At 35.3% G+C, this 15,824-nt stretch overlaps 3 protein-coding genes across 4 annotated transcripts; 1 reads left to right on the top strand and 2 right to left on the bottom strand.

The window, feature by feature from the left end:
* Positions 1-307: 307 nt before the first annotated feature.
* On the top strand, positions 308-1,623 carry LOC142987405 (UPF0598 protein CG30010). Its single transcript, XM_076136140.1, has 2 exons — positions 308-696; positions 846-1,623. Exons 1-2 carry the CDS (start codon positions 556-558, stop codon positions 1,356-1,358), a joined length of 654 nt encoding a protein of 217 aa, XP_075992255.1. The 5' UTR covers positions 308-555; the 3' UTR covers positions 1,359-1,623.
* Positions 1,624-1,760: 137 nt separating this feature from the next.
* On the bottom strand, positions 1,761-3,146 carry peo (ubiquitin E2 variant domain-containing protein pendolino). Its single transcript, XM_076136138.1, has 5 exons — positions 2,966-3,146; positions 2,782-2,846; positions 2,546-2,646; positions 2,275-2,462; positions 1,761-2,037 (listed from the first exon to the last, which is right to left on the bottom strand). The coding sequence occupies exons 1-5, from the start codon at positions 3,046-3,048 to the stop codon at positions 1,785-1,787; spliced, it is 690 nt and encodes a 229-aa protein (XP_075992253.1). The 5' UTR covers positions 3,049-3,146; the 3' UTR covers positions 1,761-1,784.
* Positions 3,147-8,445: 5,299 nt separating this feature from the next.
* Positions 8,446-15,183, bottom strand: LOC142987401 (protein big brother-like). Of its 2 annotated transcripts, none has more exons than XM_076136132.1 (3): positions 14,840-15,183; positions 14,262-14,444; positions 8,446-9,600 (listed from the first exon to the last, which is right to left on the bottom strand). In XM_076136132.1, exons 1-3 carry the CDS (start codon positions 15,011-15,013, stop codon positions 9,244-9,246), a joined length of 714 nt encoding a protein of 237 aa, XP_075992247.1. In that variant the 5' UTR covers positions 15,014-15,183; the 3' UTR covers positions 8,446-9,243. The 2 variants fall into 2 exon arrangements, with proteins under 2 accessions (XP_075992247.1, XP_075992248.1); XM_076136133.1 differs by having other exon boundaries at positions 14,262-14,441; positions 14,840-15,181.
* Positions 15,184-15,824: the final 641 nt, after the last annotated feature.

Here is a 15,824-nt window from a genome sequence, read left to right as displayed (position 1 = left end):
TTCTTAACAGTAAATCTCAGAAAAGACTTTGGCCCGACCCAGGATTCGAACCCGAGACCTCTCGCACGGCAGGCGCATATACTGCCGACCGCGCCACAGAGGCAGTCATCTAATCTAATAGGTACTTACAAAGAATTATATACTTACATCACGAATTGCGTACAAAAAAAACATACTTAACTAACTTGGTAGCTGAGCTTACTAACTTGTAAAACCATGCTGTAAGTCGATTTGGCTTAAATTTTAGTCGTCGTCGTCAACCCTCTCTCTCTCATAACCTGATGTCAAAACTGTCAAGTTTAATTTCGATACTTTGTGACAGCTCGTCAAATCAAGTGTCAACAAAGAGTCAAAGACGTTTGTTTTCCTTGATTCATTTTATATGAATACTGCCTTGCATTAAATTTGAGGTTGGACTTCGTTTTTAATATCTATATAATATGTATACTGCACTTTTATACACATGTGATAGGGTTTACTCTTAGATTACACAACCAAAACTTTCCAACAAATATATTAAAAGTTATTACCGATATTACGGTTAAGTTTTTTATCATGATGATAGCATGTATACAATCAGTTGCTAAAAGAGTGACACCTAAATTCACCAAAGAGCGATGTCTAAGCTATGTTCAAGGTCAGGCACCTGAGCCGAAAATAAGAGAATATTTTTATTATATTGATCATCAAGGTATGGTAAGTAAATAATTATATAATCATACAAATAAATAATAACCAGTGAGCAAAAATTTTATAGTTAGTGAGATAGCAGGTAGAACAGATACATACTTATTTTGTATTCATATTATTAAGACTTGGCACTTTATAACATTTTATTATTTTAGCTATTTTTAGATGACTCCAAAATGAAAAACTTTACATCATGCTTTAAAGAAAAAAAGTTTTTGGAATTCTTTTTCAAGAGGATTCGCTTGAACACAAGTGGGAGATATGAAGAGGAATTTCCATTTATTTCACTTTGCGGGAGGGAAAGAAACTTTATAAGATGTGATGACCTCCCAATAGTTTTCACAAATATTGTTACTCGTAATGATAATGATTTGTTATGTTATGGATATGCAGGTGACTTATTAACTTCTCCATTTCAGCCAGATAAAATTTATATGTTACCTTCAACAGGAAGAGTGTATCATCCAGCTGATGATAAATATGGAGGAGTTGGTTTAGTCAAGTCCAAACTAGCAATAGAATTTAGCAAACATTTTGAATTTAATAGTCAAGAATTGCAAGGTCCAACACACTTTAGGTGGAAAGATAATGTATATGAATTAGATCAAACTTGGTTCCAAGAACAAGTGAATAAGTATAATTTAAAAATAAGGTCAGATATGGACTGAGATGAAGCCAAATATATTATATTAGTAGATTAGTAGATGTTTGTAAAAAGTGGAAGTACCTAGATAAGAAAATACAAATAAAGAGCATTGGGGATTAACATTTCTAATCACCTGAAAGGCACTTTAGGTTCCTTTTACCATGTTTTGTGATAATTAAAATAAAATAATGAGCCAAATAACTGGTAACTGGACAATCTCATTTTGTTATAGTTGAATTGTTTTAAATAAAAAATATATTTTTTTCAATATTAATTTTATTTTGTGTGTGAAATAGTTACAGAACAATATGGATAACAGTTATCACAGGAAGTAGTTATGGCAATCCAATAAACATTTTAATGAAATTAACAATCTATAAAACACTATTATGTACTTGTGATTACATTAATATAAAGAAATGTAAATAAATAGCAATTTTTGTTAATATTATGTTGTTTCTTCTTTTGAAAATGGCTGATATGAACCTTGTTGTACCCAAGATATACCTTGGTTAAAACCTTCACTAGTTGCTGGTGTTTTAAGCATTATATTCTTTGCAGCATCATGTATATCTGGGTTGTATGGTTTAAATGTTATATAATGTTTATCTTCTGTAGGTGGGTCATCATAAATATGGTCTATACTCAGTGCAACACATTCTTTTACTTTCTCCATAAATAATTTTTGATTGGTTTTATACCTGAAAGAAGAATGGCTTAGTTTTAAATACATACGCAACAGCACACTTTTTTTTTTCAATAGTGGTAGGAAGAGATCCAAGAATACCACTAGCTACAATCCATACAAACTTGCTTGAAATGCATACATTCTGTCAAACAGGACTGGCAGTTACAAGAATGAAAATTACTAATACTCAACAACTAAAAAATCATGCAGAAGTCCTTGAAAAATAATTAAAGTTATGTAAAGTACTTACGCAACTGATGCCTCAACATTAGCTGGTACTTTTACATTCAAGTTATGAAATATTGAATACAAATATTTCAGTATGTGCCAAATGTGATTCTGCTTTCTATCCCACTGTGGGAAAACTTCAGTCAAATTTAATACATTAGTCTTAGCATCTACTGCTGGGTGGTATAAGTGTGATGTAAATGTTAAAATCTGAAAAAAATACAAATTATTTGAGCTTTCTATTTATATAGCATTACTTGGCATCAATAAATAGACATGTTTAAGTGACTCACAGGCACCCCTTCGTCTGGAAACTTATCAGGTAGTGTCAATGTAAATCTGAACATTCCTCCTTCATAATAATTGGACCGTACAAAAATAACTCCATACCACACTGTAACAACAACAAACATTTTGTTTTTAATGTAGCTGATCACCAAGTAGATTTAAAAACAGGTAATATGAAAATCAGGAAAAGTTTTATTAAATCAAACAGGTACAATTCGTCAGAAAAGCGACAGGTACTCACAAAATGAATTATCATACGATGGAATAACATAGATGCCTTGTAAATTTTCTGTTTGCAACATACGACTGAAAAATAAAACAAACAATTTATGAACTCTCGCTACTAGATCACTTTTTGCTATTACTGTAAACCATTATCGGAGACGACAAAAAGAATGGAAACTCAAGGTTTTCCATAAACTTACTATTCCGCCATTATAGCACATTCTTGATGAAATATTGACGGTATTTCTTTGTATTCCTTGAAGTTTCTCGTATCATCATTCATATTATTAGCGATTTTATAAACTTATGCGAGATTAGTAGCACTGTTTACCTAAAAAATACGTCTGGCGGTCTGGGCTTGACAGAATTCGTGTCAATCGAATTGGCTGTCAAATAGGAAGTGTCTAATAGGCATGTGACGGGATGTCCGAAAACCGTATATTTAGTCGATTTCTTAAATAACCGATTCTCTTGAGATACCATTAACCTCCCTGTTAATGGTATATCAAGAGGCAAAATTTGTTTTTGCCCTACGTTTCAACGAATTACTCGAATAATAGAAATAGTAATACTACGCATTGTAATTATTCACCTCAAACTCTCCAAATTCCTAGTTTGGCGATTAAAAAATGTATGTATGGAATTTTAGCATTTATTTTCATACATTGGCTGTCATTTTATCCATCAAATAGATTATCTGACACTTTTCCTGAGGCCGTATAACTGGCCATTGAGACATTACTTGGCATCGTTCTCAACTCATCCCACTGACTTTTTGCTCATAAAGATTAGGATTTGTGTGATACGACTACCTAGATTAAACTAGATAGGTACCTACCTTCTTGAATAAACCATATTTAAACAATATATGTGAGTATAAACTTCCGCCAAACTAGATATTATAGAAAAACATTTTAATCGTGTCTGTTTATCAATAACTAGCTGACACGCGCAACTTCGTTTGCGTCACATAAGAGAGAATGTGTCGTAATTTTCCCCGTTTGTGTAACATTTCTCGTTGCTACTCTGCTCCTATTGGTCGTAGCGTAATGATATATAGCCTATAGCCTTCCTCAATAAATAGGCTATCTAACGCTGAAAGAATTTTTTAGATCGGACCAGTAGTTCCTGAGATTAGCGCGTTCAAACAAACAAACAAACAAACAAACAAACAAACTCTTCAGCTTTATAATATTAGTATAGATAAGTTGTCATATAACATAAGTAGGTATTAGATATTTTTTGTATCTATAAAATTTGATAGCAATTTCTAGTAAATACATAGATTTACTTAAATCGCAAATAGATTTATAAGAGCTCTTATTCATTGATTGTCTTCTGTATTTCCGCTATGCAATGGGAATAGAAAATGGTAAAAAATATGTTATTTTTATCTTAATCCTAATAGAATAAGTGACGTGCCTACGTATTAGAAAAATATTCTAATATAACATACCACTATCTCTTTTGTCTTATTAGACTTCAGTGAATTAAGACAGTTACTTTCCCAGGGCCCGGTAAGAAGTTACCCAAGTACTTTATATTTCGTTTAAAAGTGGCAGAAATAGCCTACATTAACTAAAGAAAACACTTAATTTATATTCACATTGGATAATTAAATACTTATGATAATTGAAAGTATTGTTGAAGCAACGTCACCCAAGAGAAATATAATAATATTTTACTAATTTTGGATTTTTATTGGTAATTAAGCACATTGATTTTTATTATTTAATTAAAGTACTTAATTTAAATATTTACTAGTTATGTACGGAAATCGTAATCCACTTACTGGTGAACTTTACTACTTAATAAATATGTATTTTCGCATACACCGTACGAATACTTACTTACAAGCATGGCGTGAGAAATCAATAATGAATGAATAAAATTGGTGTGATTAGGCGACAGAGCTTGGAGCGGCTGCGCGGCATGAGGATGAGCACCTGATCATCGAGGGATCAACGGCGCGCGCACTCAATTAGTCGGGATTATCCCGCACGTGGCGGATTATTTCTCCAATCCATGGGGCAATTGTACTTACCTGTGTAAAATGATTAGTTTTATTAATTCTATCTGTCATTCAAATCCATGCTGACAATAGGTAGGTAAGTTTCACATGTATAAATTAATCGTTAATTATACATTAACAATAATGTTTGATAGTAAAGAAATAAACTCCCAATTACGAACCAGTGATGTTTGTTCTACACTGTTTCTAATTTTAATAAAATCTAAGTAATTACACTTGAACCCAGATTAACAATTTCCTATAGACTTTGCTTATTAGAACTGGTTGACTTTCGCTTTACATGCATCTAATAATATTACAGTCTGTTTATTTTTTCACACTAATAATTTCAGCTGATTATCTTTATTCTTTTTTATACTGTAAACAACTAGTTAATAAAGTTTCGTGTACGTTAAATCTATAAGAAGTTTTATGAGCCGTTTTGTTCGTAGAAAACAGACGTTAATTCGAGGAAACATATGGATGAAATGGCAGTACTCGGTTTCAAAGTGCCGCTGGCTCGCCGCTCGACTATAAACCGTCAACATTTGATGTATCCACGCTCAGCAGCCCCATCATTTAGGCCTGTTGTATAAATAAACAGCTTTATATGTTTTACAACTTCAAATAATAAAAATGTGAGTTACGTAAATAATGTCTCTATTCGACATTACAGAATTAACAAAACACAAACACGGCCATGTACCGTTTGGTATTGCATAAATGCCTGCATTTTTAATAAAATTTCGTACTAGTAAGCCAAGTTCAAAGCTGTGATTCCGTAACAGTAGCTTTCTGATCATTGTACCTATCAGGTCAACTGTTGAAAATCGGGATAGGATCCAGACAGCATGCTATTTTTATGAAGTAACGTAAAAGAATATCTAAGCTTTCAACTTTATACTTATCCTTTACTCGTTACTGCATCATGATACCCTATCTATACATACCTATATATAGAATGCAGTGTTGGTAATGTGAGGTTGCTCTCAAGTTTGGGAAGGGAAGCCTGACGCATGCGCCTCGCCACCGGCTCACTCATGTGTGAGACGAGACTGGTTGCCTCACGTGTCTCGAGGAAGCCTTACACTCAGTTAAGATGGGTGTCACATTTAAACTACTTTCTTCACTTTAAGTTATTATAACAACAATGGTTTCTAATCATTTTAATTATGTTCTGCTTGTGGCTAAGGATCGGTGACAAACTGGCTTTGCGAACTGTAAATAAAAGATGCCACCAAAAACATTCTGTAAAAACCTCAAGTCTCGCAGCTCAGTCTTTCTGGCGTAAAAAGTGGTGAGATCTATGTAATACCAAGTCGATTAATCTATTTCATCTCTACTTAAAGGACCTTCTGTCTTAAGTTATTACATAAGTTATTATCATGGCAATATTAAAAATATTTTACGTTTAAAACAAATAGACCGACCTGGCCATCGCATGATTTGTATGTATTACACTACACAGCACGACGAGAAGTTAATGCTCCTGAAATTTTAATGGCGAATTTGTGTTTTCATGCGATGACCAAGTCGATCTATTTGTATTTGTATAGGGGGTCGAAAATAGCCCGAATTGCTTCGAGAAAAGGATGGTACGGCCGTGCCGCTTTTTTTTGCTCGACTTGCGGGGGCACTTCCGTGCCCCCAGATAAAAAGTTTATTTACAGAGAAAATAAAAAGTTACATGACATTAACAATAGGTCCCAAACTAGGCTGGGTCTGTATCTTGGGTTGTAGTCATATTAATTTTTTATACATATTAAATTGTTATTTATCAGGAAAATTTCAGTTTAAAATTATACTTTCACAACATAATCATAACATATTTTTCTAAATCAATACTGTCTCAGATCTCTAAAATTTATTCCAATGCTTAAAGTTTGCTTTGAGTCTTGCTCTAAAGATTTTTCGAGTCTAGTTTGTGAATCACAAAATATGTTTGTATGAGTCTGTCAAACGACTATACTTGAAAGCAATAGACATATATTTTAGTAGGTAGTAGGTAAAAAAGGACGAAGACTGAGAGTTTCTAATTTCTAGTCTTTTAAACGAAAATCCATTTATCACTTCCATGAAGCTAACCAAGAGTGGGTATTTGTCTACAGTTACAGTCTATTTTTCCACTATTTATTTGATAAAGTAAGTAGGGTACACACATTCTTATTAAAGAATTCACTACAACGTACTAGAGAATCACAACTGTATATCTAGTACCCATAAAATAATCTACACCTTTATTCGAAGAAGAGTTCCGTTTGCCCATACCATATCCCCATTTAAATACCCAACTGCTACTAGAATATAATCCATTATTTTAGAAATACTACATCTAAAACGATTTCCTTCCGATAGTTTGTCCTAATTAAATCAATAATTGCGCAAAGATATTGCCCATAAAGAGTTTCATGTTAACATTATTTTACTTGGGTTTAATATAAGTTGTAGTTATCATAATCAAATAGCCTTATGAGTCGGTGTATCGTTCCCACGGTGTGCGCGCGGATTACACGAAATGCCCTTTTGGTGCTTCGCTCCGACACTGACCTGAGCTTTTTGCGCAAAAAGAATGCTCCGATAAATCACGGGTTCATTGTGTGCCGCCTCTGGATAGCGTTCTCCGATTTATGCATTGTAAAATACAGAGTTTTTTGTGGCATCGATCAGAGATCATGTCCAATAAAGAAGGTACCTGCTTAATTTTGACGGTCAAGGTGCCGTACACGTCACAATAATAGTCCACGATGCCATCTATGTTATTCTATAGTTCACCAGATAAAGCTCAGTTCCGCGTATAATTTCGCAGTATCGTTGAACAAATCAAGATTTATTTTGAGATTATTTTGTTATAGGATATTTAGACGCTCGTCATGATAAAAAAATGGAATATTTTTACAATATAATTTTGGCTGTTGATCCTGCTCGATATTTTTGCAATGTAGGTATTCCATCAATGAATTTACTAAATTCGTCATAGTTGCTTTTGGATAAATTAAATATTATAATGGAAATAAGTAAATTACATTCCAAATCAAATACTTATGACAATTTACGATCTAGATGCCTGTGTAAACCATGAATGATTGGCTTTATCAAATAGTAAAGGTTTTGGTACCTCTAGATAATCATGTACGTTCAGAACATTCAGCAGCAATTACAAAGCTGTGAAATTATTCTGTAAATAATTGTAAGTAGGCTGATTTTAAAAGCATTTTAAAATAACATTTTAAGCGAGAGTTAAACATGTGTCTGTTTTGTTTAACGAGCACAAATATGAATTTGGGTAATTGCGTATAACGAGCGAGGGCGGGGCGGGGCGGCGAGCAAGCGCACTGAGGACTGCAGGCACAGGTGCAGTGCGCGTGCTTCCTCGCACCCGAGCCCCGAGCCTGAGTCCCTGCGCCCCCTGCGCCACGCATCACCTCCGCCGACTTGTGCCAAACAGAACATGCGATCGACTACTAATTATGTTCAATTTCACTAGCGTGTAACTGGTGTAACTTTCGAGGGACCTCCACCCTAATATTATAATTAAACGATATCGGAAACCTTGTCGATGCTCAACATTCGTAACAGGTGATTACATAGACATTTGATCATAATACCTTGCTTATATTAGCTCACTTTATATTTGCGCATATTCCGAGTTTAAGAATGAAACAACATATGTAATTAAAATTCAGTAAAGATTTATTTACATTATTATCACAATACTTTTATATTTTGTTACATAAAAAATAAACTTACAAATAAATAACACGTACCATCAACTGAACAAGAACGTTAATGAATAATAATTACAATTAATGAGAAAAAAATCAGCAACTAACGACTGTATTATTCAGGAGACATTTTTACGGAATTTAAAACGATAAAGATTGACTTGATTGATTTGACACAGGTAGCCGCATACATGGTTGTTTAAACTATCATTAAGGGGCATAGCTTTACGGACAAATCCCTATTTTCTTAAGAATGGCCAACTTTTCCCGTTACCTGTGCCAATTATATTTCAGTTACAAGTGTTTCTAGCTAGTAGTTGGTAGAATCTGTACTTGGAACTGAAACAACACATTCTTAGTTTTCTTTTAAGACTTATAATTTGCTTTATACACTGAAGTTTTTTGTAATATGCTACGTTATTATTCTAATCCTGATTGCTATAAAGATATAATGTCCGGTAGGTATACATCAGATATCTACATTTACTTTCTTAATTCTAAATACTTAACTAACATTGCATCTAGTCATTATAATTTTGACTTAGTAGTAAAATTATGTAGTTACGTGTAGGTAGGTAGAATTTGTCTCTATACCTATAGTTCATCTACGTTACACGCATTACAGATGTTACGTTAGGACATATTTTAGTAAATTTACCTACGTATGTGTAATATTTTGTAAGCTAGATTGTATTTGGTAAATCCATGTTTAGGTAATGATGGTGATCATACACGAGCGTGTAGTTTATGAGATGAGCGCTCCCTGTGAGTGCGGCTTGATGTGCACGGGGTGCGGCGGGTGCGGGTGCGCGGGGTGCGCGGCGTGCGGCGGCTGGCGCGGCTGGTGGCAGCGCTGCGCGTGCACGTGCGAGTGCGCGCGGAGCTGCTCCTCGCCGTGCTCGCGGTACGCGCGCTGCTTGTCCTCGAAGTCACGCAGCCGCTGGTTGTAGCGGTCGATCTGGTCGCGCAGCGCGGCGTCCTCCACCGCCATCCGCTCCTCGTCCAGCTCCAGACACCCGACTCCGTCCAGGCGCTCCAGGTCGATATAGCCGCGCCACCGGACGCACACGCCGTTCATTATAAATCGAGACACGATGTGAGCCTGACGACAAACGAAGACAATTATAAAATCACACAAAAAACTTTAAACAAAAACTAAGGCACCGTAGGTGGCAAGAATAGGAATAATTTATCAGTCACACATGGCTCGGAAGTGATCCTTCAAAAAACTGCACAGGTAGTGTCCATTTTTGGGTATACGTCAGCGGAGGAAGCGTTTAAATTAATTCAGGGGACGCCATTTCAGTTTCAAAATAACGTTTACTAAATAAAATACATAAATGCTTCATTAAACGCTGCATGAATTCATAGGATTCTTAGTGTTCTCAAAAATATTTCTCGAAGGTACTAGGTACCTAACATTATTTTTAAGTGTCGAATTTGATATTACCACCTACAATTACACTAATAATCGAACTGAATAAATGGATCCAAATGCCAATTGTTAAGCAAAATTATAGTCAACTAGAAGTTTTGAAATAAAGATATCATATTTAGAGAAAGCAAAACATATTTATACCGATTAAACGAGTGTTTTTCGAAAAAAAATATAAATGTTTACAATAATTTAAAGAAATTTAAAATAGTGAGCAGTGGTTAAGTTTACGAGGCGAAAGGACACAACCAACAACGACATAAGGCAGACGTGTTTCGATCCAGATCGCGTGCTGGCTTTGTTCCGGCATCCGTTTCAAACAAACCTTTAATTGTGCCAGACATTCGACCAGGATGCAATTTAACTAATAACAACTTCGCTTTTCTTTCTTTTAAATATTTTGCCTTGAAACGACGCCTGCCGTATGTTTGTAATTTACTGTATTTGTTGTTATACACGCGAATATTACCTGTCTTTACGTACGTTTTGCATAATGTAGAATCTTTTAAACAACCTGCTAATGTCATAATTTTCTTGGCTATTACGGTAACCTACGAAGCAATATGTAGAAGATAAATAAAAAAAAACAAAAATGAATGGTCATTTCAATTTAATTCGACGTAGTAGTAACGACGTCGCGCGACGCTTAACAGGCGGCCATGATGGTTGGGCGGGAGCGACGTCGGGACGCCCACCAATCGGGACGCTTTTCCAGTATTGATTTAAGGGGAAATGTTTTTCCCCTTTCCCAAGGGACTCTCTAAGGCAACGCGCAATTTTGCTACGTAATTGTACAACATTTGCACCCCGACGATTGCAATAATTTAAGGGACTTCTATTTAATAATATTAGATATACATAAAGGAAAGTTAACTTCAGAAAAACGACGTCAAACTCGACAAAAAACTTAAAGTATGAATATTATTTTATTACTCTATCAAGAACGTAGAGCAGGTAAACAAAGCGACGAGTGACGTCGTTGGCTGTTTCTTGGTCGTATAGTTTTATTAGTCATTAAAATGTGTCACACTGTTACATTGATATAAGTAGTATTATTCATAGAAATCGATTGGACAAGAATTTAGCTTCTAGTTATTGAATGAATATCAAAACGTACAAGTACGTTGAAGCATGGTATAATAAAACATCGTTACAAGACGAGGGCTCGTGCACACCCAAGCGCTTTGTTAAATGAACCGAGTGTAAATAAATATAAGTATTCATACAAGAGCACAGCGGGTGGCTTCTGCGCTATGAAGGGGCTAAATTCAATAAAACAGGCACCAAATGGGTCCTCTTTAATATAATAATATCATATAGTAAGAGTTGAAAGTATGTTATGTACAATCTCTGAAACGAATGACCGTTATGAGAACTTGTTTAACTACATTTCAACGCATGGTTATTTGACTACAATTTTCGTTTTCTTTATTAGTTTCAAGTCAGTTGAAAAAATAATTTAAATTTTCAGTTTACTGAGACAACAAGAAACCATTACAGTACTCGTCCGTATTTTCAGGTCTTATATTAAGTACAACCTTCCGTCTCCCAACCATCTACGGTTGTTCTTCTGGACGAAGCAAATAAGAAATGTTTTAACATAGAACTTATTTTTCAGTTATATAATAACAACTATTCTCTTTTTTGTTGATAAATATAAACGCGGAATCCTCGTTTCAGCCCCGATATTTGTACAAACAACAAAATGTTAAATGAGCAGAAGACAAAAAGAAGATTTAATGAAACTGATGAGTTTGTTGTTTTAACGCGGTAACCTTACTCTCTAATAGAAAAGTCCATTATCTCACTATTAAACCGTAGGCTACGTTATTTTATTTCTCGATAGAATAGCCGCGGGGGTCAGTTGTTAATTCACAACGACTACTACTAAATGGTTGAAACACGTACACGTGTTTAATGACAAATACAATCTCCTAAATTAATGCAGTTACATATCCAAGCGTGAACATTAAGGTGGACATGAATGTTTCTTTAAAGAAAACATGTCATGAGTCTGATAGTTTTCTTGAGCGTGACCGTCGCGTTATGTACGGTGTTATGCGTTCGTGTTTTATCATTAGCGGCTCCGAAGTTATTTATGTCTTAATTTCGGTTGTGACGATGTAAGCCGGTTCGTTGATGATGATGTACTGGTGACGGATGATGATTACTGACCATCTGATGTACAGACTTAGCACCTTGTATGGCTTGTACACGCATTATAGTAAGGGGTCTTTAAGAAATTATTTGTGCCGATAATTTTTTCGTTGTCGCAGTTAGTGGTTACTTTTCAAGCCTGGGTTTAACAACTGTTGTTTTGAAATAAATCGAAAATGAATTTATTTTCACTGATAACTGCAAAAACGGTCTTTAATGTGTCCTCCGAAGTACACAGAAACTAAACTATTTACTAAATGGTTACTTATTTTTTTTACATGTTTATGGAAAAGGTTGCCTTTTTTATTTATTGATTTTACGTGTTCACAAAAAGGAGTACGCGATACTTATATAAAATGTATATCCAAAAGGCTGTTGTTAAGTAAAGAATTCCATATTCCTTATAATATTCTGTTTTATTTTGTATGTCTTAACAAAAACGGTCGTGTTAAACTGGAAAAAAAGAAGGAAATTGTGTACTTTCATTTTTAATTCTAGCTTTAGAATAACATAAATCGTTAATTCAAAATGAATACGCGAATGTTAGAACCATGTTGACCGCACTTATATTTTCCTTCCTTTAAAACAACGCACTCGTACGTCATTCGTATGATAAAACGTATTTATAATAACAATAACAACATAGCACTAAGTATATAAGCGGTTTTGTAAATCTATAAAGCTGAAGAGTTTGTTTGTTTGAACGCGCTAATCTCAAGAATTGCTGGTCCGATTTGAAAAATTCTTTCAGTGTTAGATATCGAGGAATGTTATAGCCTATATATCATTACGCTACGGTCAATAGGAGCAGAATACCAGTAAAAAATGTTACAAACAAGGGGAAAAAATTGTGACACGAAGTTGCTCGACTCAGCTATAGTGCATACAATTCTGTGTTAGAGAAGCTTTTATTCTACAAAATCATTACAATTAGAAAGTGTTTAATTTGTATCCATATTAATTAATCACTATTATAAGTTTTAAATCGTTTTTTGTTCTGATTAACTAAGCTGCTGAACTAATTCAGATGGTTTTTTGGCAGGCATATACATAAAGTATATAAGAAACTGAATAACTTATTTTAATTAAAAGTTTTGAAGTATCAGAAATGTAAAATAAATCGAACGGGAGTTCTTATGTAAGGATTAAGATTAAAAAAAAAAAATCTAAATAAGACCTCCATTTCCTTAAATTTTCGATAGAACTGCAAAAGTGTTAGGTGAAAATTACACATCCCGATATGTCCATTTACATCAAATATATCGTACCTACTTTTAAACCAATTAAAAAAATCATATTTACAATAGCAGTAGAATACACAGAACGACAACATAAATTATAAGACTCATTCCCAAAAAACTGAAGATCCCCGCGCCTAATTTTTTTTTCAATAAGGCTACGAAGCAAATATAAGTATGCCTAAATATAGTAGTAAGTATACTTTATATTTAGAATAGTCCTTAGCCGTAAGATTTGAGATCCAAAAAAAGCACTTATATTTAGTCAATAAACTAATACAATCATGTGTTTAGTTAAAGGCCCGCTTCATAGGGATTTCCGTACGCGCGCAACGTAAAAACCAGGTCATTTAGCTCAAGTTCAATGTATGGTAAATCAATCAAAGGCCTTGAATTATACTTATCTTATATCTATAAAGATAGGTACATCTCTACTTTATACTTTTTTTGAACATTCATCTCGGGTGCCGGGGAAGTACAGATTTGTGAGCCATTAACTAACGTTTGAAGTGTTAGTGAATGTAAATTAAATTACTTGGTTATTTATTTTTAAGTTGTTGTATGTTGTTCGATAGTAACAGTACTTGAGGAGCTACAACGTGTTGATGTTTGTTTATTTTTTTTCCTAAAGGTGTATTCGATTTGTATTAAAATGGGGTTTTTCGTTTGTTGCGAGTTGTTACGAGGCCTTTTGCCATATATGTATCCAAATTTACTACTAGCTACTATGGCTAAGATTCACGTATTCATGGCTAAATCGCTAGACTGCTTCTGATGAAATTAAGTTTGAAGAACCTGGATATCAGATACCGGGTTACCGCAGGCTATTTTTCTAACTAGGCTCTAAAATCGTTTTACCCACACAACGAACGGGTGGAGCCACGCAGATCTGCTAGAAAAGTCTAGATAAATACAGACTGGCGTAATATTTACCTTGCCGCTCTCTTTCTGGAAGTCGCAGCCTCGGTTGTTGTAAGGGGTGTGGTCGAACACCAGCTGCAGGTTGGTGCCCGTGGCGGTGAACGCAATCTCCGTGTGTCCTTCACGACACCCACTCTGGAACCGCATCTGGCGCTCCTCCGGCGGCCTGTCGCGGTACCCCGTGTACCTCACCTGCTTAACAATGTATTCTTATTAAAACGACTCACTCGCTAACATGTATCAAGGCAATCAGAAATTTCTAGAACATTTACCGTTTAGTATATAATCGCCTAAGGAAAAGAATTAAACGCGCTGTTATCTTAAAATTCAACCAGAAAATGAGATACGTTAATTAGCACTGTGACCTAGTTCGTTATAACATAGTGATATGATTAAGTAGAACGAGAAGGAAAACACTGTAAAGGGAATGGTCACAGTGTCGAAATAAATGACTAAGCTGCAATTCGAGTTATTTTCCTGTTCACTAATGGTTCAATTGTTACGCGTTAATAACGGAATGTAATTTAGAATGTTAATGCGTGTAATTAATATAACAATAATGGATGATAAACATATGGTATATTACGTACCTCACTCTCTCTGCTCAGTCTTTTGAAGAGATCATCAGATTCAAATTTTCCCTTTTGGTCGGGAACTACCCTCGGCATTTTGAAAATGAAACGTGGTTTTGGTTGTTCGTAAAGTCCAATGGAGTCGAAAGGCAACATGCCTGCCAAAGCAGCGGGGTCACTCATTGCGTGCATTACACGAAGACTAGGAATGATGCACTCGAATATTATTCACCATAACTCTGAACACGCGCGCACACTGAGTCAGCGACGATGATTCAAATGTGTCAGTTGATGGAATGGCACCCGTGCGACACGACTACCTGCCGCTGCGACAACCGCGTACTGAATGATCGCACACGCTGGACCATGGGGAGAGTTTCCACAAGGGCGGAGTCTTCGCGTGGTGGGGAGCTACGGGCCAATGACGGGGCCAGGCGGCGCCGCCCGACGCCTTCTCTACGCGCTTTCGGGAGCTTTCAAGCGAAAAAAGGGGTTTTCCCCCCTCGAAACTGTACAAAATAAATACTGTAAGCGACAAAACACATGAATGTATAATGACGGGCATTATCCTCTCTCGCGATGTTTGAAGTGTTTTATGTATTTGTATCAGATCCTTTGTTCCTTTGTAACGAGATAAATGTACGTTATGTACAGTTTTATAAAGGGGAGTAGGATCCCAGGATGCGATAAAGCGCATGAAATGTGATATTTTTGTGAGGCATGAAAGCTGCACTTATTGGACGCCCAGTAGCCTAATTGTATTCAATGGTATAAATCTCAATGAAAGGGGCCGTATATACCTAATTATTATTAGCTCGTATTTGTAATTGATATGGAGACACAACTCACAGTTGGCTTGACTATTAGGTGTAGTTACAAGCAAGCGACGCGAGATAGTTGTAAGTAGGTAGATCTGTGAAGTACGTGTTAGAGTTATTCTGTAGAAATGTAGGTGTGATTTGAAAGCTGAAGTTGCCCTAAGTTAATAACAGTTTTAAGGTAT

The sequence above is a fragment of the Anticarsia gemmatalis genome, chromosome 3 (assembly GCF_050436995.1).
Source record: "Anticarsia gemmatalis isolate Benzon Research Colony breed Stoneville strain chromosome 3, ilAntGemm2 primary, whole genome shotgun sequence".
In the NCBI taxonomy this organism is placed as follows: Eukaryota; Metazoa; Arthropoda; class Insecta; order Lepidoptera; family Erebidae; genus Anticarsia; species Anticarsia gemmatalis.
This window is presented reverse-complemented; position numbering and strand designations above follow the sequence as displayed.